This window comes from Mastomys coucha, unplaced genomic scaffold (genome assembly GCF_008632895.1).
Source record: "Mastomys coucha isolate ucsf_1 unplaced genomic scaffold, UCSF_Mcou_1 pScaffold5, whole genome shotgun sequence".
Lineage (NCBI taxonomy): Eukaryota > Metazoa > Chordata > Mammalia > Rodentia > Muridae > Mastomys > Mastomys coucha.
The window spans coordinates 117,895,110-117,922,555 of record NW_022196911.1 but is presented as its reverse complement, the minus strand read 5'-3'; the positions used below and the strand labels follow the sequence as shown (position 1 = coordinate 117,922,555).

The 27,446-nt window shown below is 43.3% G+C and overlaps 1 protein-coding gene across 1 annotated transcript in view; it reads left to right on the top strand.

The window, feature by feature from the left end:
• Positions 1–26,120, top strand: part of Wdr45b (WD repeat domain 45B) — a 30,201-nt gene extending 4,081 nt beyond the window's left edge. Inside the window, exons 2-10 of the mRNA XM_031351656.1 lie at positions 1,521–1,595; positions 11,346–11,447; positions 13,305–13,392; positions 14,579–14,673; positions 16,293–16,483; positions 23,001–23,086; positions 23,904–24,005; positions 24,432–24,553; positions 24,887–26,120. Coding sequence (XP_031207516.1) covers positions 1,521–1,595; positions 11,346–11,447; positions 13,305–13,392; positions 14,579–14,673; positions 16,293–16,483; positions 23,001–23,086; positions 23,904–24,005; positions 24,432–24,553; positions 24,887–24,993 — 968 coding nt within the window. The 3' untranslated portion in view covers positions 24,994–26,120. The remainder of the gene's footprint in view (positions 1–1,520; positions 1,596–11,345; positions 11,448–13,304; positions 13,393–14,578; positions 14,674–16,292; positions 16,484–23,000; positions 23,087–23,903; positions 24,006–24,431; positions 24,554–24,886) is intronic.
• The last annotated feature ends 1,326 nt before the right edge of the window (positions 26,121–27,446 follow it).

Below are 27,446 nucleotides of genomic sequence, written 5' to 3'. Positions count from 1 at the left end.
CCCCCCCCCCCCCCCGTGAATACAGTGGTGTCACTGCTGCACTTACTAGATCGCGTGTTTTGGTGAGCATGTGTTTGGTTTCTGAGGTACTTGTTGCATTCCTTCCTTTTTGCCTTCCACTGAGGAGTTCCTAGCCCCACATCCCAGTGTGCCTTATGTTTCTATGATTTTGGCTGCTGTGCAGTGGAACGTACTATGTTGTTTTGTTTGTTTTTTTCCCTGGTTCTGTATATTACCGGACATCCAGGTGTCCACATTCTCTTCTGTTCTCACTTTCTCCTCCTTCTATTTTCTTTTTTGTCTTCTTGGGTTACATGACCCATTAACATAAAGAGAATATTATAAGCTAGTACAGTTTGATAACCTAGCATGTGAGAGTTTCAGATTCCGGGCCAGATAAATTACATTTTAGAGCACAAGAGTTGATTTAAAAATTAGTCTCCAGTTTACAACTGTCATAGTCTTTGGAGCTCTATCTGTTGTTTTCTAAGTGACTTGGAAAGTGACTGGAAATACAAAATCTGGCTGTAGAATTGAAGAGAATGGAGTGGAGCACCTCAGAGCCTTTGTGTTCCTTTCAGCCTGTTATACAGCTGCTGTAAGGAACTAAGCTTTGTAAACATTGAACTGAAACAAGACAAAAAAATGCAGGATTTGGTTTTTCTTCTCTTAGTCAAAGCTTAATATGAACAGAAGTTGGGCATTGTGTTTGAAGTTAATTAATGTAGGTTTATGTCGCTACGATTATAAGAACCACCATATCATCTTGATAGCTAGGTGGTTTTTCAGTCCCTAGCAATGCCTTTTCTTTGGACCCTGACAGTCTTGAGTGTGTGAGTGGGGACAGTGACAGGGGTCCCAAGTCAGTCACTGCTTGTGACTAGGACAGCAGTTTGAGGAATCTGAGAATTCATAGGATGAGTTGAATGCGTTTGTTCCATTTGGAAGAGTGAGAATATAAAATGTCTGTACGTGTGAAGAGGATGGCACCTCAGGTAGCCTTTCTGTCCTTTACACCCAAGAATGAAGTCATGGAGACTCCAGCCTTCTAGGAGATTGCTCTGGAGGTGGAAAAGAGCATCCTTTTGTCTTCTTCCACAGTTGAGTCCATGACTCCCAGCATACTGCTTGTCCCTAACTAACCTTGTGTCCACACTGACCAGGATTGTGTATTTATTGTGAACTTCCATACATGAATTTTGTTACTGCCTCTTCTGGACCCATTATACTTGACACAGTTCTCAAGCACTATGTTCGACCGAAAAAAGGAGTCTAGTGAGAGTCTGTCCTTAGTGAGAAGTAGGTAGTATGTCCAGTGTTTAAGCAGAACCTGATCCACAGGAACTCCAGAGCAGGAAACTACATGGTAAAGTACATCCCAGGAAATGGTATTTCTGAATTAGCTTTGGCTTGTTAGTATGCAGCATATGTGGTTTGAACGTGTGACAGAGCTTTCCTGGACCCCTTTTGCTGGCAGTAGTGTGGGAATTAACATGTTTCTTTCATATTTCTTGCTTTAGGGTGTTTTGCATGTGGAATGGAAAATGGATTCCGAGTCTATAACACCGATCCACTCAAAGAAAAAGAGAAACAAGGTAAGGGGATAGTGGTCATCTCCCTGTATAGGCCCTCAGTCTAGAGAGAGAGGCCTAACTGAGAAGGAAGGAACGTTTGGCCCTTTGTAAACGGGCAGAACTGTGGGTCTTTACAGGAGTTCTGTGTGCTTTCTGTATTAGGAGACAAGTGTGGCCAGACTGCATTCTTTAGTAAATTTTCATGCTTCTCTTTTATATCTTCAGCCCCTGCTACCTCTGCATGGAAGAATGAGGTGCAGGACACTTTCTTTCAAGCTTTTCTTACTGAATGTAAAACTATAGAAAAATCAGAACGTGGGTTTTATTTCAGTGTATGGGACTCCTAAACTCATTTAAAATGTCCAGCACTTACAAAGCATGAATAGCTGGGTATAATGGCACATATCTGTAATCCTGGCATTCTGCTCTTACCACCCAGAAAACTGAGGTAGGATTTTGAGTTCAAGGCCAAACAGGGCTTTATAACAAAACAGTCTGAAAAAAGAAATTTTGTTTATAATGATAAATTATACTTCTTCCTGCTTATTTCAGTGTCATGATCTTTTTTTTGTTTTGTTTTTTAATTTTTAAAAACTAAAAAGTGGCCAGGCATGGTGGCACACGCCTTTAATCCCAGCTCTCAGGAGGCAGAGGAATCTCTGAATTCAAGGTCAGCCTGGCCTACAAAGTGAGTTCCAGGACAGCCAGGGCTGTACACAGAGAAACCCTGTCTCAAAAAAGGTGTTTTGCCTGCATGTATATGTCTGTGTACTTCTTGCTTACCTGGTGCATAAGAGGCCAGAAGAGGGTGTTAGAGCCCCTGGAACTGGAATCATAGACAGTTGTGAGCCACATGTATGTATGGGTAAAAGAACATTTCACTAAAGCAGACACAGGGGGAAAGGTTGTTCTGCTAAGGCAAACATGTGAAAGGACATGTGATGAAGGATTCTTTGCTAAAAACACGCATGTATTGGTCTGCCTTATACTGCATAATTGTGCTCCATTTGTCGGGACTCCATAGAGAGAACCACACCAAAAAACTTATGGTGATGTGCTGCAGTTTCTTGCCACTTCTGTGGACTCAGGCTGATTGTCAGTAATGTCAGCTGAGATAGACGCACGTACTAAGACAAGACGTATGGAGGAGGTGTGGTGTTTGGAGGAATATAAATAGGATTCCACGGAAAGTGGAGGAAGCTGAGCTAGGATTGTTTATAGAGCTAGCTACACAATGCTTGTTGGTCTCAAGTCTTCACTGAGCTTCGCTTCACAGAGAGAATCACAGCCAAGAACTTTTCCTGATGGTCCTGTTGGCTCTGGTCCCTTCTGCTCACTTGTGCTAAGGCTGAACTGGGGCTTGGCAGTCTCTTCTAGGTAGTGCCATAGCTGCTGATGTGTGTTTGCTGTCCCAACTCCACCAAGATGAGCTGTGCAGCTGCTGACTCCTGTGAACTGAATTGTTAATTTCCTGATGATGCAGATAGGATTTGCTCCAAAGAACCCTGTCTGAACAGGTCCACTTCCCCCATATCCTTTCCTTTCCTTTCCACTACCTCTGAAAAAGTTAGAGTTATAAGACCCTGCTTCAAAAATAAGCAAAACAAAACAAAACAAAACAAAAAAACCCAAACAAACAAAAAAACAAACAAAAAAACAGTTGGGCTGGAGAGATGGCTCAGCAGTTAAGAGCACTGATTGCTCTTCCAGAGCTCCTGAGTTCAATTCCTAGCAACCACATGGTGGCTCACAACCATCTGTAATGGAATCTGATGCCCTCTTCTGGTGTGTCTGAAGACAGCTGCATTGTACTCATATAAATTAAATAAATAAAGTAAATAATTAAAAAGAAAAAACCCAGGGCTGGTAAGATGGCTCAGCGGGTAAGAGCATGGACTGCTCTTCCAAAGGTCCTGAGTTCAAATCCCAGCAACCACACGGTAGCTCACAATCACCCATAATGAGATCTGACGCCCTCTTCTGGTGCGTCTGAAGACAGCTATAGTGTATTACACTGGAGCTGGAGCGCAATTCCCAGCAACCACATGATGGCTCATGGCCATCTGTACAGCTAGCTACAGTGTACTTATATACATAAAATAAATAAATCTATTTGGGCTGGCAAGATGGCTCTGGGTAAGAGCACTGACTGCTCTTCCGAAGGTCCTGAGTTTGGATCCCAGCAACCACATGGCTCACAACCACCCGTAGTGAGATCTGACACCCTCTTCTGGTGCGTCTGAAGACAGCTACAGCATACCATGCTGGAGGTGGGGCCGGGGCGAGCCATCTGTACAGCTAGTGTATTCATACACATAAAATAAATAAATCTTTAAAAAAAAAAAAAACCACTGTCTTCTTTTCTCTGATGAAACACCATAACCAAAGCAACTTGAGGAGGAAAGGCTTATGTACCCCAAGGCACAATCCATTGACTGAAGCCAAGGCAGAAAGTCAAGTATGGCAGGAACCTGGAGCAGGAGCTATGTCCTGCTAACTTGCTTACTGGTTTCTCTCCATGGCTTGCTCCACCTGCTTTCCAATAGAACCCAGGAGTGGCACCACCCACGGGTTAGACCTGGACACCTCTCCCTCCTCTCACCAATTACTAATTGGCCGGGTGGTGGTGGCGCACACCTTTAATCCCAGCACTTGGGAGGCAGAGGCAGGCAGATTTCTGAGTTCGAGGCCAGCCTGGTCTACAGAGTGAGTTCCAGGACAGCCAAGGCTATACAGAGAAACCCAGTTTCGGGAAAAAAAAGAAAAAAGAAAGAAAAAAAAAAAATGAACAGGCCTACCTACAGCCAAATCTTATGGAGCTATTTTCTCTATTGAGGTGTTCTCCTCTTAGTGACTCTAGCTTCTGTCAGGTTGACAAAACTACCTACATAGACACCAGAACTAAAAGTAAGATCAGTGTGCTCCAACAGTAATGCCACTGCCATGTGGTGTGCTGCATCATATAAACATGCATTCACATACTACTGTTTGCTTTTTATATGTGTGTATGTACCATGTGTGTGTTTGGTGCTTGCAAGGGCCAGAAGAGGGTGTGGAGACCCTGGAACTGGAGTTACAGATGGTTGTAAGCTGCCATGTGCCTGTTGGGAATCAAATGTGGGTTCTCTGAAAGAGCAGCAGGGCTCTTGTCTGCTGTGCCATCTCTTCAGCCCCGACAGTGCTTTGGGGCTCATCTACCTTTAATTTTTGTAACTGCTTTATTTCAGTGAGTGGCTCACTCCTTTCTGCTCATGTGGGAGCTGTGCACTGACTGGTACAATACTATCTGAGCCCTGTGTTGTCTCCAGTGTAACTCTTTCCTAGTAAGGAACCTGTGAGATTGGCTGTCAGATAAGCAGCTGCCTCTTTCAAGGGACCCACTGCACACACGGGAAGCCAGGGGCAGAGAAGAGAAGCCCTTCTTGAAAACCCCAACTCTTCCAATAGTTGTGGGCAACACTTCCCATGTTGCTCCCAGGCTTTATTTAGTCCTGTGCCTTCTAATTATGCTCAGGATCACATTGGCACTGAGGACATTTAAAAAAGACACCTAAGGTATGAACAGTGTAGAAAAATTCTTTGTTCAGAAACACAATTCTTGCCAGGTATGGTGGCACACGCCTTTAATCCTAGCACTCAGGGTTAGAGGCAGAGGCAGGCAGATCTCTGGCCAAACCCAGACTACAAAGTGAATTCCAGAACAGCCCAGACTGTCACATAGAAATCCTGTCTTGAAAAACCAAGTAAATGAAGAAAAGAAGCAAGCAAGCACAGTTCTTTCTCTAGCACTGTACAAAGTTGGATGGAATTGATGTGACACATGCCTTGCCTATCTAAAGCAGTCACAGGCATGCTGTTATCACTTTCTCTCTTTATACAAGTAGGAGGACTACTAATTCTGTTGTCAGGTACCTGTTGGTCTTTGGATGCTAGGGGCTGGAAATACAAGGAGGAGAGGCATAAACTGCCCAACTCAGTTACCTGTTATCAGACCGAATGCTGACCATAGTACCCAGTGCACCTGCCCTCACTTTGGGCCATAAAGTCTTCATACTTTAAGATAACCAATGTTTTAAGGAAGGTACTAAAGTTTGGAGGCAAAAGCCATGGGCTGAATGCTTAGCTGGGAATGATGTGAAGATCACAGCTCAGGTGGTGATGGTAAAGTGGGCTGTAAAAAAAATCCAAGATAGGTAGGTACTGAATGACCTTCATTAAAACGTTAATTACCTTGGTTATAGCCCACCTTACATTTGTGTGTGCCTGCAGTGGAAATGTCAAGATTGATCTGGAAGAAGTAAAAATACTTTTAGGTTGCTTGTGATGGTTTGAGATAGCATGCAATACATAGTAAATTCCAGGCCAGCCTGGGCTACACCTGCTCAAAACAATCAAAAGATAAATAAAAATGTATCTTGTTGCAGGACATTTGATCACACTGTAAACCCTGAGATTGTGTTGTTTGTTGAAAAAAAAATGTTTATAGTTGTGGTGTGACTTAGCTCTTAGTATACATCTTTAGTGCCAAACAATGAAGGTAAAGTTAGTTTGTAGAAGGAAGCATCTGATTTGAAAGTGATGTCTAATTCAATGGCCGACAAAGTGACAAATTGGAGAAAGGTTTGGCAGAATAGGATATGCCAACTCTCATAAAAAGAGAAGAAAAAAGGCTACTTAACAGAGAGTAGCACAGAGAAAAAAGGAGACAAGTTGTACAGAGACGAGTTGCAGAGAGAGAGAGAACAAGCTAGACACAGATGAAGACAGAAAAAGCCAGAGAATGAAAAGGAGCCAGAAGATTAGAACAGATTGTAGTTTGAGGCCAAGCAGAGCAATTCAGGAGAAGCTAAGAGAAGTCAACTTGAAGAGGAGTTTGAAACAGAACAGCTTGAGTTGACCAGCCAGCCAGAGGTCAAAAAGAGCTAGGAAGAGTGAGCTTGACCCAGATAAGATTGTACGGAGGCTACATGCTTCAATGACTAGACTTAGGTTAGCAGGTGGAGACAGTAAGCTTCAGAGATGACAATACAGGCGAATAAAAGATACTTTTACAGTGTTTAAAAAGAACTCTTTACAAGCTTTTAGTGAGGATCTTCCATACTTTATGTAAGCACTCAGCTTTCATGCCTTTGGGGCTGCAGTCTGGGGAGTTGGCTCTGAGTCACTGCTCTGAAGTTCTGCACCCACCAACAGTTCTGTATTTCATCATTGGATGGAGTCATGTCTTACCGAATTACTTGTTTTATTGTTAGCATTTGAACAGGTTTATGCTGACAAGTGCATAGTAAGGTTACTAGTGAGTTCAAGGTCACAAAGCAGTAAGCTTCTCTTCCATTTGCACAGAGACTAAAGAATACACTGGCTATATCTTGACATAATTCTCAGATTGCTCCTACTTGCTTTGTTTCTAAAACTAATTGAACCAGCATTGAGGAGAGAGTCGCTCTCTTGATGACCTGGGACTAAGAAGTTTTTAAGTAGAACATCTTACTGTTTGTATCAGGGGTAAAGATTCTAAAATCTACTAAATTAGTCTTTTTAAAGTGTGCAGAACAGTGTTCTAGAGATCTGTTTAACATTTTCATCTAGAAAAAGCAGAATTCTTACTTCCTCCTCCCTGGTAACTTAACAATTCTGTCTCTAACTTGACTTCCGTAGAGCCTTCCTGTAGGCAGTCCTGCAGTTACAGTATAAGCCTTGAGCCTGACTTATCATTTAGCAAGATGCCCTCAAAGTTCACTTGTGCTGTAGCTATGTCAAAAGACAATTCCACTGTGGGTGTGTCCACTAGTGGATGTTTGAGTTAATATTTGGCTTTTGTGAACAGTGTTGATGTGTTTGTGAACATGGGCATTCAAATACCTTTTTGCTTCAATTCTTTTGGATATATACCATAAAGCAGGATTGCTGGGCTATTTTTTTCTTGTTTGTTTAAAGCAGTATCTGTCTATTATGTAGCTCTGGCTGTCTTGGAACTTGCTATGTAGTCTAGGCTGGCCTTAAACTCAGAGATCCACATGCCTCTGCCTTAGAGTATGGGGTTAAAGGCATATACTACCATGCCTTCTGGATCTTGTAGTAGTTATGTTCTCAAGTGTTTGAGGACCTGGTGTTTCTACCTTTTCACTAATGCTTACTGTTTCTTGTTTTCCTAGTAGTCAGTATGCTGATGACAAGAGGTCTCAATTTAAGGTGCAGGTAGAACAGGCTGGCTTTGAACTCACAGGGATCTACCTGACAATGTCTCTTCAATGATGGGATTAAAACCTTGTACCACTACCCCTGGCTAAAAGTGTAGCCTGGCCTTAAACTCCTGATCCTCCTGCTTATGCCTTAACATATCCTACTGGCTGTGCCAGCACAACCTGCCAATTTTTTAATAATAGTATTGCTTATGTTTTGTTGCTTTAGATTTTGTTGTTTGTTGTGTATTGTGTTTATCCTTCTCTTATAAAATAAACAATTTGTAGATATTCTCATATGTATAGTACCAGTGTGTGTGAGTTTGCATGTATACATACATGTGCAGGTGAAATCCAGAAGTCAACCTCTTGTATCATTTCTCAGAAGCTAACCACCTTTCTTTTTCTTTTTCTTTTCTTTTTTTTTGTTTTTTAATTTGCTTTTTTAACAGGCACTTTTATGCATCTGGGGCTTGCTGATTTGGCTAGGCTGGCTGCTCACTGATGCTCAGGGGTCCTCCTTTCTCGGCTTCCTCATGTGCTACCATGTCCAGCTCTTTCTTTTCCTTTTCCTTCCTCCCCTGGATTCCCCCCAACACATAAGCTCACCTCCCTTCCTCCCTCTCTTTGTGGCTTCTGGAGATCAAACTCAGGCTAGTATCACTAACTTTACTTACTGAGACATCTTCAGCTCTTGCAAATAATCTCAATCAAGATTATTATTATTATTATTATTATTATTATTATTATTATTGTGTGTGTGTGTGTGTGTGTGTGTGTGTGTGTGTGTGTGTGTAGAGGCATGTGGTATGCATGTGGAAGTCAGGATAATTTTCAGGAGTTGGTTCTTTCCTTTCATGATGGGACCCAGTACTTGAGCTCAGATCATTAGGTTTGTATAGCTTTCACCAAGCCATCTCATTTGTTTTGACTTTAATTGGTTATACTTCTGATGTCATAGCCAAGAAATTATTTCAAAACCAAATGTTAATAAAGGTTTCCCACTAGTAATTTTACAGTTTGGGGACTTGTTAATAAGTCTTTAATTCATTTTGTGTTATTTTTCATATTATATAAGGTGAAGGTCCACCTTCATTCTTTTTTATATGTACCTTCAGTTATCCTAAAACCATTTGTTAAGGAGACTTTCCTCTCTTACTTGAGAAGTTACCACTTGTTTTTGGTAGATTATTCTTTTAAAGCTTTGGCCTGTTACAATCTTAAGGAGTTAAGAGGCTGGAGAGTCAGTGTTCACTGGCAGCTGTTATGTCCTGTTGCATGATGAGTAGGCTTAAGGAAATTAGTGATGGCCTCTTGTGTTGCCAGGATAAAGAGACTATGGGCTGTTATATTTTGGAAGCTATGAATCTAACCCAGTGGATAAGGACCCATTATAGCCCCTTGGAAGTGCTAGGGATTTAACCCAGGGCCTTATGCATTCAAGGCAAGCATTTTTACCACTGTCATTGCCCTAGACCTCCACTGTTGCCATCGGAGTCTACACAGTACTCATGTCTTAGTAGACCCCGAATTACTTTGAGGGAGCTTGTGTCAGAGAACAATTAAGTTTTCTTCAAGAAAAGCTGATTTTCATTGTGGGTAATATTAACTGTAAGTCCTTTCTGGATTATTGCTAGACCTTGAGAGAGCTGTGAGCTTTTTTGTTTGTTTTGTTTTGGCTCATTTTTGGAAACTGTGACTGAAGAGGCCAAAGTCTGTTCCTGACTTGCTCTTGGTAGTGTGTTCCCTTGTCTCAGGTGCTACAGTCTGTTACAGACTAATGAGACCTGTGCTAGTGGTCATACTGAGTTACATGAGTCCCCATAGAAGGGAGTTTGTCCCCAGGGCTCTAGGTATTACACTTATGGGGCATCCTGATGTCACAGAGGACGCAGGAAGTTTTCCTCTAACATAAATTGTGACTCGATTTTCCTCCTGACTCAGGGCCTTGTGTATATAAAGTAGGCATTCTTCCCTGAGCTGCATCTAGCTCTTGGAATGTTCTGAACATTACGTGCTTAAACACATGAAGTGTGGCCGGTCTTAGCTACTTTGTGGGTTCTTCTTCCTACCCTTTATCCTCTTGGTTTCACTAGATACGAGAGAAGGAAGGATAGAGGAGGTAGAGAGAGATCTGTGACTCTAATGTCTTTCTTGTTTCTTTGAGCATTACTACTAACAAACCAAAACCAACCCCCCTGAATGACCAACAACCAGTGGCTCCCCCACCCCTAAAATCAGGGCCCTAACATTTATATACCCTCTGAAAAATTCCCAGAATTCCAAACTTCACACAATTGCAGAAACTATCTGCAGCTGGTAAAACCGTGCCTCTGCTAGAGCACGAGGCAAATCATGTAGTCTCCTGCTGTGGACAGTTCGAAGCAGCCCCACATCCCCACTTCTTGGATTAAAATGAAAACATGGGCTTATAATCAATCAATCAATCAATCTCTCTCCTTCTCTCTCTCCCTCTGTGTGTGTGTGTGTGTTAAAGAAACACCTTGCAGAATTCTTCCTACAATAAAGTCACTAACTGACTTAGCCTTTGCATTAGGGCTTTTAGTACACTTTCACTTACTTGTTATTTATTTACTTTTGAAACAATCTTTGCATACAGTATAGGCTAGCTTTGTGCTCCATTTTTGTTCATTTTACTGTGTGTGCATGCACACGCCAGTATGCATTTGCATGCATGCATGCCATGGTGCACATGTTGAAGTAAGGTAAGTTTTGTGGGTTCTAGTCTTTTTTTTTTTCTACCTTTATATAGGTTTGGGGCTCAAACTCAGATCACATTGTCAGCTATGCATGGCAAACTCTTTACCAACTGGAGCTATCTTGTGTTCTTAATTCTCCTGCCTCAGCCTCCTAAGTTTCTACAGGGGTGCACCACAATTGCCTGCTTCTTCATTTATAGATCTTGCTGCATCTTAAAATATGAATTTGGGAGCTGGGTATGGTCACATATGCCTTTAATCCCAGCACTCAGAGCACAGAGGCAGGCTGGTCTCCGAGTTCGAGGCCAGCCTGCCTGGTCTACAAAGTGAGCTCAAGGATAGCCAGTGGTGTTACACAGAGAACCCTGTACTGAAAAACTAGGAAAGACTAAAATGCTAGGGTCTAGAGGAATGGCTAAGCAGTCAAGAACACTTGCTACCCTTCCAGAGGACTCAGGATCAATTCTTGGCACCACATGGCAGCACACAACTGCCTGTGACTCCAGTTCCAGGGTTTTGAAAAGTCCTTTGTGGGCAGTAGGTACACACATGGTGCACAGATACTTATGCAGGCAGAGCACTGATACACATAAAATAATTTAAGGATGACGTACTAGCTATGTCAGGTGTGGTGGGACATACATTTAATCTTAGCATTCGGAAGGCAGAGACAGCCAGATCACTAAGTTCTCAGCAAGCCTGACTTACTTGGTGAATTCCAGCCAGCCAGGGCTATTATAGTGAGACTCTGTCTCGAAAAATAAGTAAATAATAAAATAAGATAATGAAATGCTGAATATTGTATTCACTTTTTCTGTTTGGTAACATTTTAACTTATTAAATTACCTTTTTTAAAACTATCATTTCAGAATTTTTAGAAGGAGGAGTTGGCCACGTGGAAATGTTATTTCGCTGTAACTATTTAGCTTTAGTTGGCGGTGGAAAAAAGCCGAAATACCCTCCCAACAAAGGTACAGTAGTCCATCTTTCAAAACCTCCTCATGTATGTAGGGTATCCTGAACTTTATCTGTGTCTGCAGCCATATGAGAGCCTCCCTACTAGTCTTGTGAGGTGTTGAGGGCTAACCACTGGGAAAAAAGCTTCCAGAAAGTGTGTGGATGGATGTCAACTGTTACTGAGTGTGTGTGGATATGCTTCACCTCTAGGCAGGTATGTTGAAAGTCAAAATTGAGGGTGAAGCAAGGTTTAGGAATGGTTTTCCCTGCTGAAAACCACAGACTTAGTAAGATTAACTCATTGTTCACATAGAACAAGGAGCCAGGTTGGCTGTGGGTACATGGGTTGCAGTATTGTTGTGAGTTTGTCATTGTATGGGGTGGAGGAAATTATGGTTGAGAGGTGTAATTTCTTTTCATTCTTTCTTTTCACTGTAGGCATCATGCCCTTAGTTGGGTTTAATCTAACTTTTATTTGAAAGAGGAGGTGGACATAGCTAATCTCCTTTAAAGGAAGAAAGCTTGAAGGGAAAGAGGCCTAGGAAGAAGGGAAAGCACAGGGGGTAGAAGGTTGCTTGAGAAGGAGGTGGGGTATACCTGGGGGTGGTGGGGACGTAAGTGTCAACTGAAGAGGGGGTATTGGAAGGGCAAGCTAGTGTCTGCTACAGAATTGGAATAGCTCAGGCCTGATGTGAAAGTAATGGAAAGGATTGTGAGTCCGTGAGGGTAGCTCACAGGAGTCATGCATGGCTGGCATTCTTGAAGCTCTGGTTTTATTACCAAGCACCCAAAAAGAAAAGGGAGTGGACCACGTACCAAGACAGGGGTGACTCTGGGTCCAATGCTCACCATGCTTGGTGGAGCACTGTGAATATGGGAAATTGCAGCACTCAAGTGAGAGGTTGACCCTGCAGTTTTGCCTTTAGTCAGGACCAGAGAAATGAAAAAGAAAAGTAGTGTAGCTATGAATTGGAGATCTTGCCCTTCCCCTTTTCTTTGTGGTACTGGAAATTGAACTTATGTCCTATATTCTCAACTACCTGTCATTATTTTAAAAGGCTTTAAAAATTATTATTTATGCGTGGAATAGGAAGAGAGAAATTTCAGGAATTGGTTCTCTTTTCATCGTGTTGATTCCAGGTATTAAACTAAGGTTATCAGACTTAGTGACAAGGACCATTACTGGCTGAGCCTTCTCTTTGCCACCTGCCTATTCCTTTTCTCCCTTTCTCATTTTCCTCCTCTACACTTCCTCTTTCTTTATGGTGCTAGAAAGTGAACCTTGGGCCTCAAGAAGCATGCTAGATAACACTCAACTGTATATTTCCAGCCAGTTTTTCAAAATCTATTTATTTATATGTGTTTGAGTATACACCACATGCTTTTGGGCATCAGAGAAGGCCAGAACAGAACATTTGGATTTCCTAGAACTAGAGTTATAAGTGATTATGAGCTGCCAGACATGGGTGCTCAGAACTAAACTTGAGTCCTCTGGAAGAGCAAAAAGATTCTTAGCAATCAACTGTCTTTTCAACCCCTCCTTTCATTTTTTTTTTCCCTTCATTTTTTGACATAGGTTTCTCTGGCATTTAAACACTTAGTAACTATAGTCAGGTTTGCTTAGCTCAGTCAGGTGAAGCTGTGCTAGAGTGTGTAAGACAGATTGGTTTCCTAAGATCTTGGTTATGCTTGTGCCTGTTGCATTAGGAGTAGGGCTTCAGTAAGTAAGTGAGGGTTCTGAGGGTAAGCCCTACCTACCCAGTGGTATCCCACCATTGCCAGGTACATCTGGGTTTGCTTGGCCTCATAAGTCAGGTGCTGTCTACAGTTCAGTTACTTGTGACAACACATGCACTCTTCTGGTGTTTCAGTGATGATCTGGGATGATCTGAAGAAGAAGACAGTCATCGAGATAGAATTCTCCACAGAGGTCAAGGCTGTCAAGTTGCGGAGAGATAGGTGGGTTTGCTGTCACTTTTGTAAATGCAGTTTCATTTCTTTAAAAATAGATACAGTGCATCATTCTTAGGTTTATTAGGGTGGTGCTTAAAGGCTCAAACTAGTTGACTCAAACTAATAATCTTGTATTTGAAAACTTCGTGGGTAGTATTTTGTTCTCTTTTTGTTTATTTTGTTGAATCAGGAGTTTACAAGGTACCCCAAGCTGGCCTTGCTGTTCTGCCTCAGCCTCCCAAGTGTCAGGAGGGATTCAGGCACATGCCATTACTCCCGGCAGTTTTCTTAACTGTAGACATGTTTTAAAAGTATGAGAGGGTAGTGTCTCACCATGCTAATACCCTCGGTAAGATGTCTGCTCATAATGCTTCTCTAAGCTCACAAGTTCCTCTGAGGCTGACCTCTGCATGGTGATGGGCCTACTTGGCTATGCTCAACCCTTATGCTTTGGTCTTCTTGGCCATATTTAGAACCTGTTTTTTTTTTTTTTTTTTTTTAAAGATTTATTTATTTTATTTGCATGAGTACACTGTAGCTGTACAGATGGCCATGAGCCATCATGTGGCTGCTGGGAATTGACCGCCCTGCTCGCTCCTGCGTAATTTACTGTAGCTGTCTTCAGACGCACCAGAAGAGGGCGTCAGATCTCATTATGGATGGTTGTGAGCCACCAGTGTGGTTGCTGGGATCCGAACTCAGGACCTTTGGAAGAGCAGTCAGTGCTCTTACCCACTGAGCCATCTCACCAGCCCCCTACAACCTGTTTCTAACAGGAGTGATGATACACATCTATAATTCCAACACTTGGGAAATAAAGGCAAGATGATAAGGGGTTCAAGGCCACTCTCAACTAACTGCTTGTTTTGCACTTGGCCAGTTTGAGCCATGTGAGACCCCATCTCAAAAAATAAAGCGGATGGGTTGGTACATACTTAAAATCCCAGCCCTCAGAAATCAGAGGCAAGTTTGAGGCTAAAGCTAGCTGAGCTACAAAGTTAGACCCCGACCAAAAAATAAATAAATAAAAAGCCAAGCGAGCCCTGTTGTATGAGGTACTTCCTGTGTTTTTTTGTTTGTTTGTTTGTTTGTTTGTTTTTTTCTTTTCTGGGTTTCAGTATGGGAACAGAAATCACAAAAATGCTTATTTTACTTTTGAGAAGAGGAGCTCTGATTACATTTTTCTTTCCAGAATTGTGGTGGTTTTGGACTCCATGATTAAGGTGTTCACATTCACACACAATCCCCATCAGTTGCACGTCTTTGAAACTTGCTATAATCCTAGAGGTAAGGTGTGGATGGGTGAGCATTGCTGGGAAATGGGTCCATGTGGATAAAGACGAGGCCTGGGGGACCTGTCCCCAAGTGGGTCCTGATGTGAGCAGTGGAACTTTGGCTCCACTGAACTGTGAACACTTCATGGAGTGCTGGCTTTTGCTTCCCTGCCTGCTTGAGCTCCCTTAGTAGCGTCCTGGGTGAGAATTCTGAAGCCACCACCTTGCCACAGGCGAGGGGGTCCTTCCTTTGCTCCATTCTTCCCCAGCAGCTTTTGAGCCATCACTAGCCACACTGGGAGCTGCTGAGCTTTTTCTTTCTTCTCTTCCTTTCTGTGGAGTAGACTATACTTGTGGTGTATTCAGTTGTCATCCTCATACTGTTGTAAAAATTGTGGATTTTTTTCTCTCTCAGTTATGTTGTGTTAGAAATTAAATTACTCACCCCACTCATCTTTCCCTATATTTTCTCTTTTCTCTCTTGTCTCTTCCTCTCACTCCCCTCCCCCCGCTTTTTTTCTTTTGAATGAAGTCTTACTAGGCTGCTCAAGCCAGATTTGAACATTGGGACTCACCTTCCAGAGTATCTGGCACACTAGTCAGAAAGCATGCATTCAACTCTGAATACTTTTGTTTCTTGAGACAGGGTCTCATAGCTTAGACTAGCCTCCAACTCACATTCCTTCTGCCTCAGCCTTCTGAGTGGTGGGATTTTTATAAATGCTGTGCTCCACCCTGCTGAGACCATTGTTTTTGGTACTGTGTTGTTTTTGTTTTGGGTTACATTACTTCCTTTTATCCAGCAAGAATCTAAAGTCCCTTTTGGCTTCTCCAATGAAACATGCCAGCACCTTTCTGCCACTATTGCTGACACTTTAAAGTTAATCTTGAAATTTTGTCATGTCAACCTTCCAGTCTTTACAAAAAATTTGGTCTTTTAGTACTTTTATTCTTCCACATAACTCTCCTTATCAGCCTGTATGTTGAGGGTTAGCTGTGTCTTTGAAGACTGTGGATGAGGTGGATATAGAAAAAAGCAGGCTTTTCTAGCCATGGCCTTGAGAGGTGTGTCTGGTCTCTGCACCTTGTGGTATATTCTAGATTGACTCTAAGTATTTAAGGGTTTTTGCTATTGTAATTTTTTTTCCAGTCAGCCCCAAGATTTATTTATTATTATAAATAAGTACACTGTAGCTGTCTTCAGATGCACCAGAAGAGGGCATCAGATCTCATCACAGGTGGTTGTGAGCCATCATGTGGTTGCTGGGATTTGAATTCAGGACCTTTGGAAGAGCAGAAAGTGCTCTTAACCTGCTGAGCCATCTCACCAGTCCCGCTATTGTAATTTTTTTATTGTACTTTTAGTAGCTAATACTATGAAAGACAGGCACCTGATAAATAAGTTGGGTAGTAAATTGTTCAGCAAATGTTCCCAGTTATAAACAGGTCTCATGGGCAGCAGCTTTGTCAGTCCTGATAGTCTTTCCAGTGACAACAATTCCAAGGTGAATGCACTCCACAATAGTTAAGTTGTTGACTGAGGATTGGGGCAGGAAGTACATTTGGGAATCAGGCAGGAGTCAGGCTTTGACCATTGTCATCTCCCAACTAGTTTTCTTTGTCTCTGCATAGGCCTCTGTGTCCTGTGTCCCAACAGTAACAACTCCCTTCTCGCCTTCCCTGGCACTCACACTGGCCACGTACAGCTTGTGGACCTGGCCAGCACTGAAAAGCCACCAGTGGACATTCCCGCACATGAGGGTGTCCTGAGCTGTATTGCTCTCAACCTGCAGGGAACAAGAATTGCAACTGCGTCTGAAAAAGTAAGTGCAGGCCATATATGTGAGTCTGATCTAATTATGGACGGGAACTAGGCCAGGCCTTCAGACAGCATCTGCTTTACTTCCTGTTCTTTACAAACCAGTTTGTTGTTAAAGCATGATAAAGATAACACCAACCTGAGTGTAGTGACATACACTCAGTAGTATGTGGTACTACTATGGTAGTCTATAATACCAGCTCCTGAGAGGCAGGCAAAGGATATTAAGTTCAAGGCCACTTAGTGCCTTCCTTAGTCTTGGTTGTCCAATGATGCTTCGGAAGTGTCTTTCACATCTGCCTAACAATATTTCCTCATTGAATTACCACAATCTTAAAATTTGAAGTATTGACCATTATATTAGTCACTTTTTGTTGCTGTGATAAAACACCATAAGCAAAAGCAAGCCTGGAAGTGTTTCATTTTACTTAGACTTCCAGAGGGGGATTCCATAATGATAAAGGAAACATGGCAGCATGGCTAGGCCAGAAAGTCTAGAGATCACATCTTCAACTGATGTTGTACCAAAGGCAGGGGCCTGCTGCCGGCATTCTCCACCAGTTGTTGTACCAAAGGCAGTGGGGTTGGGGGCACTGCTGAGACCTGGGTCTCTCTGTCTCTCTCTGTCTCTGTCTCTGTCTCTGTCTCTCTCTCTCTCTCTCTTCTCCAGTGCTGACCTGTCCAGCACGGCACCTTAGTTAAAAAGGAGGCAGTGTGTAAATGAGTTATTTTATTGTAGGAAGGAGGAAAATATGCTGGTCAAATAGAGAAAAAGAAAGGAGAGGAAAGAGAGAGAAAGGAGAGGAAGAAAGCAAGAGAAGAGAACAAACTGCAGAGAGGAGAGAGAGAAAGAGTAAGAGAGCAAGAGAGAGGAACAAAGCAAGAGAGAGGAAGAGTAAGAGAGTGAGGAGGGGAGAACCACCCCTTTTATTGTATGGAATGTGGCATGCCTGGCTTGTGGTCAGATGACTGGGTGTAGGGTCCAGCTAGAATGCTGGGAGCTTGAGGCATTGTCTGCCTGATAGAGCACACATCTCCTGCAGGTGCAGCTGTGAGGGGTTTGGGCAGAAATCTGGGCCATCGTCTCAGGAGCTATCACCGAATGCCTACCATCCCTTGTGAATAAATTTACTCTGCTCAGTGGGTATCCAGGATTCTGAGGTGGCAGCTTTACTGGACTCAGGCTGTCAAAACAGCCCACTGCCCCACAAACTGAAATCTTGAAGCAGAGAGAACAAAGTGTAGTTGAAGCTAGCCAGCGAATTTCCGAGGCTGCCTCCAGCAGTACTTCCTCAAGCAAGGGTCTGTCTCCTAAAGATTTCATAATCTCACCAAATAGTAACAGCAGCTGGGGGCCAAGGGGTCATATATTCAAGCCTATGGGGAAACATTGCTTATCCAAGCCCCTATAACTATGTTATCCTTTATTTTGTCTAAAATGAAAACTGATCATTTAGACCTGTTTTTAGATTATGTGGTAGGGGTTGGGGGCAGCTCAGGGATAACTTTGAGAAGTTGGTTCTCTTTAGTTGCCAGTTTTTTGCTGCAAGTACCTTTACCTGCTGACTGTTGCACAAGTCTCTGAAAATTGGCATCTTTTTACTGTGGTTTCCACTTGACAATAAGTCCAGTATCACTTTGTATGAAATTATTAATTGGAATGTATTTATTAGTGGGTTCAGCCTACTGGGAGAACAGGTCATACTTGTGGTCTACCCTGTCTAGTTGTTTCCTAAGCTATGGCTGACAGACAGCAGTGGTCAGGAACAGAGAAAAAGCAAGTCCTGCTTCTTGTCCTGGTTACTAGGAGGCCTAGATAGGTATCTGCAAATATTGCTGCTCAAGGTGAGTATAGGAACTGTAGATAGCCTGTGGTGGCCCAGACTCTGGAGTTGTTCTGCTTCTGCCTCCTGAGTGCTGGAATCACAGACTGACCAGACAAGTACAGTTTTGGATTTTGTTTTTTTTTTGTTTTGTTTTTGAGACAGAGTTTCTCTGTGTAGGCTTTACTTCCCTGGAACTAACTCCATAGACCAGGCTGGCCTCAAACTCACAGCCCGCCTGCCTCTGCTTTGCAAGTGCTGGGATTAGAGGTGTGCACCACCACCACCTGGTGACAAGGTATAATTTTATCTAAATTTAGAAATAGGATTTTTCAAGCTGGGGATGTAGCACAGCTGATAGAATGCTTGTCTGAGATATACAGATCCCTGACTGTGCTCTCCAGAACTGTATTAACTATGGTAGTGCACACCTCTAAGTGGTGGTAGTCCCACCACTTAGAGGCACAGGCAGATAGATCTTAAGTTCAGAGTCAGCCTGGTCTGTCTCAGGCTATAGTGAGATCTTGTCTCCAAAACATAACAAAAGAAAGAAATAGCAAAGGAGAGAAAAGAAAAATGCCAAGTTTGCAAGTTTAAAAACCTCATTATTTCTCATCACTCAGCTAAAAGGTTGAGGCAGTAAGGTTATAAAAAGTTCTAGGCTAGCCTGAGCTATACAATAAAATGTCATCTTTTTTGTTTTTTATTTTTGTTTGTTTGTTTGTTTTTTGTTTTTGTCTTTTTGTTTTTGGAGAAGATGTCATCTTTTTTTTAAAAAAAAAATACTAGTATGGTGGCACACACTTTATCTTCTTTCTCTCTCTTTTTTTTTTTAAGATTTATTCATTTATGTGTATGAGTACACTGTAGCTGTACAGTTGTGAGACATCATGTGGCTGCTGGGAATTGAATTCAGGAGCTCTGCTTGCTCTGGCCCTGCTTGCTCCCGGGTAATACACTGTAGCTGTCTTTAGACACACCAGAAGAGGGCGTCAGATCTCATCACGGATGGTTGTGAGCCAACATGTGGTTGCTGGGATCCGAAATCAGGACCTTCAGAAGAGCAGTCAGTGCTCTTACCTGCTGAGCCATCTCGCCAGGCCCAGCATTTGGTGAATGAATTTGAGGTTTGTTTGGTGTACTAGTGAGTTCTAGACTGGCCAGGCAGAGCTACATAGTGACACCCTTTCTCAAAACAAGCAAAAATAAATAAGTAAATAAATAAATAAAGTGGGACATCACAATGCATATCTGTAATTCTAGTTCTTAGGAGATGGAAATAAGAGAATCAAGTCTTGACCAGTTTGGTGTGTATAAGACCCTGTCTTTTTTCGGGGGGGTGGGGTGGGAGGAGGTAAACAAAACTGATGTAGATGGGATGGCCCATCAGGCAAAGAATTTTTTTATATCCTTTTTTCCCTTAGAGTCTCCATTTTCAACTTCCTATACCTTGTTCATGAATATGTAGGTGGTCCTGTGCACATGCATGTGAGGATCTACAGGTCAACTTTAGATGTTCTTCGGGTAACCTTGTTGTGGTTGAACAGGTATGGCCCCATAGATTCATGTGTTTCAGTGGTTGGCCATAAGGAATGGTGTTATTAGGAGGTGTGGTCTTCTGGAGTAGGCGTGGCCTTGCTGGAGGAAGAGTATCATTGTGTAGGCAGGCTTCTCCTATGCTCAAGCTCCCCTCGGGGTGGCTTCAGAGCCTCCTGTCTCCCTATGGAAGACAGTCCCCCTTCTGCACCTGTAGATCAAGATGTACACCTCTCAGCTCCTTCCTTCTCAGCACGTCAGCCTGCCTGCTGCCATGAAGACAATGGACTGAACCTCTGAAACTAAGCCAGCCCCAACTAAATGTTTTTTCTTTACAAGAGTTACCTTGGTCTCTGTGTCTCTTCACAGCAATAAAACCCTAAGATACTTGTGTTTTGAGATGTTATTGGCCTGAAACTCACCAGGTAGGCCATGCTGACCAACTAGTGAACACTAGTGATCCCTCTGTCTCTACATCACCTCCAGTGTTATTGCAAATGTGTGCCATTCCTGGATTTTTAAAAATGGATTTTAGAGATCCAGCTTTGGTCTTTGTACTCCTATGGCTAACACTTGACTAACTGAGCTATCTCATGGCCCCTTATTGGGCTAGCTAGCCAGTCATTGTAGCTGAAATGATGAGCCCCAGATTTAGTGAGAGAAATCTGTCTTAAAAAGTGGGATTGAGGGGGCTGAAGAGATGGCTCAGTGGTTAAGAGCACCGGCTTCTCTTCCAGAGGACCCAGGTTCAATTCCCAGCAACCACATGGCTGCTTACAACTGTCTGTAACTCCTGTTCCAGGGAACTGACACCCTCATACAGACAGATATGCAAGCAGAACACAATAACATAAAATGAAAATACTAAGGTTGAGGATAGTAGAGAAAGGTACCTAGCATTGACCTTGGTCTCCAGCTGTACACACAGGTGTGGACTCAGTGCGACCACAAGAGTGACACAAGTCAGAATCTCATTAGAAATATGGGATATATGTGTTCTTTTTTTTCTTTGTTTTCTCAACTCAGCAGTGCTCTGGAGATTTACCAGTGTAACTTAGATATTTTTTTTCTCAGTGATGCAGATAGAACTCAGGCCTTTTGCAGACTAGGCAAGCACTCCACCATTGAGCTGAACTCCCAGTGCCAGCTTAGGATGATGTGACTTGTATTTCCTTTCCAACTTTATAGTGATAATAAAACTACATGTTCATTACAAGCTTTACTTTGAATTTTGGTATTTTCCTAGTTGTAATGATAGATGATTAGACCGCAGTAGGCCACAGCTGCCTCTCAGGAGAACAACTGATGTCCCACCTTGAACTGTGCTGCAGGGACAGGGACCAGGGTGTACAAGGGACAGGGACAAGGACAGGGACCAGGGTGTACAACTGATGTCCCACCCTGAACTGTGCTGCAGGGACAGGGACCAGTGTGTACAACTGATGTCCCACCCTGAACTATGCTGTAGGGACAGGGACAGGGACAGGGACCAGTGTGTACAACTGATGTCCCACCCTGAACTGTGCGGCCAGGGACAGGGACCAGGGTGTACAGCTGATGTCCCACCCTGAACTGTGCGGCCAGGGCCAGGGGCCAGGGTGTACAACTGATGTCCCACCCTGAACTGTGCGGCCAGGGACAGGGACCAGTGTGTACTCCAGGCCTTCTTGGAGCTCACTGTGTAGACTTGTGTACCAGTCAGTAGTGTGGGGGAGCGTTTTGTTTTATTTTGACTTTTGAGAGTCTTACTAAGTATAACCTGGCATGACATGAACTTGTCTTCTGTGCCATCGTCCCTAGCTCTGGCCTTTTCATGGATTCAAATATTCAGTAAATACATGAGATATTCACCTATTTGTTATAAAATATGTTCTGTGTAAAAGCATTTTACTCAATGTCAGGCTGTTTCATTTTGTCAATTACAAACCCTTTTATATTCTACCCTGTCACTCAGTCTAATGTGTATTACATCTGTAATGCTAGCTTGGAAGCTGAGGCAGGAGAGTTGAAGCAGGAGCATTCATTGCCTCAGGGTCAGTGTGAGGCTATCAAAAAAATTCTTTGTTTGGTTGAGGGGTTTTTTTTGTTTTGTTTTTTTGGGACAAGGTTTCTCTGTGTAGCCCTGGCTGTCAAGGCATGCACCACCACTGCCTGGCAAAAAAAAATTTAAAAATTAGAAGATAAAACAAACTAGTAACTACAAGGGTGTTGTTATTTTGATTTCTCTGGAGTGGAGATTGTTGTTGTTTGGGGGGTTTGTTTTCATTTTTGTTTGAGACAGGGGCTCACTATATTCCTCAAACTCAGAAATCTACCTGCCTCTGCTTTCCAAATATTAAAAACACGCTCTACCACACCTGGATTTTTTTTAAAAAACAAGTTTATTTTAAACAAATACTGTTTTGACATTGGCTTCTGAAATAATTAATGTTTCCTTCCCCAGAATTTACTTCGGCTTCATCTTGTTAGATTTGGTTCTTACAGCTATCATTGTTAAGGCTGAGCAGTATGTTTGGTGGGCCGGATGGATCGAGTAAATTTCAAGGTTATGGTTTATTTATGACACTATCTAGCAGTTTATTTAGTCAGCTTGAGAGTAGGGGAGTTTCCCTTATATTCTGCACTGGAAAGCTGCTGCGTCTCCAGGAGTGGGGCTGGGAGATGGGCTGATTGTCACACAGGCCTGCCAGGCCATTTTCCACAAGAAATAGGACCACTCGTGTTTACCCCAACACCAGAATTGACTAAGGAGTCTTCACTTTCAACAAAACTTTTAAAAAAAGTTTTGAGTTGAGTATTATTTTTCCTCAGGGAGCTTAATGCATTGAGCATTAATTTTCTGGCCTTTTATTCTGTGCTGCCTAATTTCCTGAGAGGAGGAGTACTTTATCTTGCCTGAGATGACATTGCTCCAGCAAATATTCGGGTCTTTGAGTTAAGGAACTGGAGCAGGTGGGGACCAGTCAAGGCCTCCGCACAAGGAGATGTCTTACGACCCCTCTGCTGGGCCTGAGTTAGAAGACAAGAAAGTTACTGAATTTTAGGTGATGTGGGCGAGTCAAGAAAGGGCTGTTGGGGCCAATGGGTTGTAATATAAATCGTTTCAGACTAATGAAAGAGTTATAAATCGTTGATAATGAAACGCTTCACTGTTTTTCAAAGGGGACCCTTATAAGAATATTTGATACTTCATCAGGGCATTTAATCCAGGAGCTACGAAGAGGATCTCAAGCAGCTAATATTTATTGGTAAGGACTCCACTCTAGGAATAGTAAAACCAGGGTGATGGCCAGGGTGTGAGGGAGTGGCTGGGCTGTCAGGCTGTTGGCTCTCATCTCTTTACTAGTCACTCCTCTTTGTTTTGGGAAGTGTACACAAAGACGGAACATTGCAGGCCCTCCCACTCCTTTGACAGCATGGATATGTTTGCCACATTCTGTCCATCTCTCCTCTACTCCAGTTTGCTTTTTGTGGTATTTTATGGTAGAGGCCTTGCTGATTTGTCTATAATTACTATAGCCAGTTGGTTTAGAGAGTGAATGCTTCGTCTTTGTGGTCCCACATGGTCTGTAGTGCTACGGCCCAACCGGGCAAGATTTCATACCATGTCTACAGCAAGAGCCTGACACAACCCTGGCCATCCCAGGCCTGTGGGTATTGAGCCAAATTTGGGAGACTAACTTGTGTACCCTGGCCCTTGTGTGTAACACACTCTCCTGCATGTCTGCTGTCAGTACAGAGTGCATATGGCCATGGCCTGCTACAACATACTTGATAGGCACTTCCTCGTGACAGTGATGCCATTCTCACCTGAACCTCCTGAAACTGGCATGGAGGTTATCTCAGGAAACCCACACACCTTTCAGTAGCATGGGCATCAGCCATTGTGCCTTTGGGGCCCTGGTGAACAGACTGTTGTTCCCTGGACTTTTGGCTTGTATCCTGGCTCCACAGCAGATGCTTGAGACCAGAAGTGTGGGCTAGTGCATTGTGTGTGTTGAGGGCAAGAGAGTTGGATGTCTGGTCCTGTGTATCTGACCCAAACCTTGTCTGGTTTCTCTGCAGCATCAACTTTAATCAGGATGCTTCTCTCATCTGTGTGTCCAGTGATCATGGCACTGTGCACATTTTTGCAGCTGAAGATCCAAAAAGGAATAAACAGTCTAGGTGGGTTTTAGGGAATTGTGGCAGGAGATAGCCCAAAATTAGAGGATTACTTGGGCTTCTTACAAGTGACAAATCTAATGTCAGTTAAGATTGAAGTCTATTATATCTCATTAATTTGATGTTTGTGGGGTCTGAAACTGAATTTAGATTGATCTCAGCACCCATATTACAGCTCACAACTGTAACTCTACTGTCAGGGATCAGATGCCCTCTTCTGGCCTCTCTGGGCACCAGACATTCATGTGTTGCACAGATATATGTGTAGGCACAACACCCATACACATAAAATAAAGTAGATGGGGAAAAAAAGGTCTTAAACTGTAAAGACTCTTCAGAATTTTCATCAGCACTCTGGAATTAAGCCAGTGACTTCTATGTCATTATCTTTGTGAGTGTAAACCCTTTCTTTTCTTCTTGTTCTTATAGTTTGGCATCAGCCAGTTTCCTCCCAAAATACTTCAGCTCCAAGTGGAGTTTTTCCAAGTTTCAGGTTCCTTCAGGCTCGCCGTGCATCTGTGCCTTTGGAACAGAGCCCAATGCAGTCATCGGTAAGTGGTCCATTTTATGGGAGCCTCAGTATGTGGTCTAGGCTGTACCAACTCTCCAAATTCCCTTTCTTCTATGGTTGGGTTGGGTCCTACTCAAAGCCTCCAGTTGTTCAGGGTACTATTAGTATCTGCCTTTCAGGTTCCCAGGAATGCTCTGAAGCAGAACTGGGCATTGTGAAGATGACCCAAAGGCCATTTTGCAAAGTCAACCCTCATTGGATAAGCATGTGCCTTGGCAGGCAGTAATTCCTGGCTAGCTGTGCTCAGTTTCTTGAGTCTTGTTTGGTTTGATTATGAGAGGTAACACTGTATCAATCTGGTCTCCTCTCCCAGCTATTTGTGCAGATGGCAGCTACTACAAGTTCCTCTTCAGTCCTAAGGGCGAGTGTGTCCGGGATGTGTGTGCACAGTTCCTGGAGATGACCGATGACAAGCTGTGACTGCCTGTGAGCGCGGGTGATGCCACCGCCCAGCCACCCTGTGGATTCCTGGGGCTGGTGCCAGTGCCCCAGGCCTGTGGGTGAGGGGCTCAAGGACCCTCTCGAGGACCTTGGTCTCGAAGCCATACGTGGTTGTCTGCCTTCCTGAGCAAGGCTTCTCATTCCCATATTAAAAGGATCATCATCATGGTTCTGCAGACACTCCATGGCTCTGGGCATCTTGCGCCCTTGCTGGCCACTATCCTTTAGTTCAACTGTGATGCTAGCATTAGTAGCACCACCATAACTTCCTGCCAATAGGCTCCCTGCGGTCCCTGGGAACTATCCAAGCACGAATCAACGGAAGCTTGTAGGAATGAGTGTGTCAGGGCTCACATGCTAGACAATTCCAATAAGATAACACTACCAGCTTGTCTGGTAGAGCAACCTCTGCTGCACATGAGGAGCACTGTTCAGAGCACCCACTGGGGAGTTCTGCCTTTGGCCATTAGATTGAGTCACATCCCAGACCTACCAGAGAGCAGAATGTTTGTGGCACCCATTTGAGGCACAGCCCTCAGGCTGCAGGGTGGCAGGGTCTCTTGGTTTAGTTTGGGTTAAAACAGAACTTTCCCATTACCTTTAGGGAACAGAGTAACAGATAATCTTTAAAAATCAGTACCAGAAGAAAGCATTACTTTACTTAGGGGCCTTCTCAGTGCAGTGTCCATGTGCCTCAAGTTCCCGTTGGTGTGGAGGATACTGCCTTGGCCTGTGGCATCTGTCCTGTCTCATCTCTCCCAGCATCCATAGGAATCACACTAACACTGGGGATGGCAGGCACATCCTGGTACTGACACAGACCATAGATTCTGTGTCTCTGTGCCACTTGAGGTGTATGTTTAGTTTTTTACATATCTTCTAAGAAGCTCAGTTTTGCGGTTTTGATTTCAGGTTGCAAACATTTAGGTGCGCAGCAGCAGGTTCTCAGTTCTGCCAGTTCCTTTATGCTCCTGTAATCGGCTAATTGTGGATTTGATGTCAAATATGCATGTTACCTTATGTGTATTTAATCATGAAACTTAATTTTGCACACTTGTTTGTACTGTTTTCTTTGAAATAAAAGTGACTAATTTTGTTGTACTTTATCTGTAAAGAGTAGAGCCATGTGTAATGAACCCACATGTTCTCTTCCTCCTGTTTATGTAATGGGGTTGGGAGTCCCATACCTGCTTCAGGATAGACCTATCGGCTGTTGATTTGGTAGTAGAGTGCCCTCTTCTGTGCTATACCAGCACAGCCATTGAAAAGGAAAACTGAGTTTGTAAGGTTTAGGGTCAGCCAGGGAGCAGGTACAGATGAAACAACTCATAAATTTTTATTTATTATTTTGTTGTTGTTTTGGGTATTTCTACCCCATGCTATACCAGTGTTGTGCTCCCTGGTTTCATAGATGTCAACATGCTGCCCTGTTAGAAGATACTATTGGAGACAGTCATCTATGGATGTTTGCTGGTGCCACTGGTTTGTGTAATATTTTTGCAGTATTGGGGGGCAGGTAGTGTTATTTCTCGCTTGTGTTCCCTGAAGGCATTCTAAGAGAATCCATACTGAGTGGGTCTTCCCACAATGTGAATTGGTGCTTCAAAACTGGGAAGTGGGGTGGGGAGGCAAGCAGGTGACCACACAGTCCCTAGGACTCTCTCAGCACCTGAAGTTGGTAGCATCTTTGACATACTTTGCAAGGGATCTTCCAGGCTCCTACTCTTTTTATAGGGACAGTGAGTGCACATTGCTCCCTGTGGATGGCAGAGCAAGTGTTAAAAGGAGATCTTAGAACTGCCTGCTCCCCAGAGTTGAGCTTGTCTCTGGGTGAAGACAAAAATGGTGGACTGCCAGGCTCTGTAGGTTTTCAGGGATCAGCAGACAGTGTTTTCAAAGATCCACTGTTGTGTGGGCCTTGACCCAAAAAGGGACAAAAGTGTGAATGCCCTTCCAGGGATTCCAGAAGCTCCCAATTGGCTATTTTTCCTAGGTGTGGCTTAATATCTGAGATCCTCCAGGACATGGATATGCAAAACTACAGTTTGTTTTGTGCCTTGCCTAGCCCTTGTAGCAAGCTAAAATAACACCTTTTCCCTGCAACTGCCAAGTGGTTCCCCTTCATTCACCTTTCTCAGAAACTACAGACTCATGACACTGGCCCTGGTGTATCTTTGGTCGTTCCTCCTGCCCTTTTGGCCAACATCACTGTGGGAGCAAAGGTTCTTGTTTAATGGTTTCTTTCTGCAGGCAAAGGATGCCTCTAAGTGGAAACATGGTTTATAGCCTGGTAGTCATAGTCATGGTCCATAATACAGTCCAAGAAGTTGCTTGTAAGAGACATTTATTTGATTAACTTTCACATTTGAAACTGGTATTCTGCCTGAGTTACTCTCTTCAAGATGGATTGGAATGTACTTAATTTTAAAAAG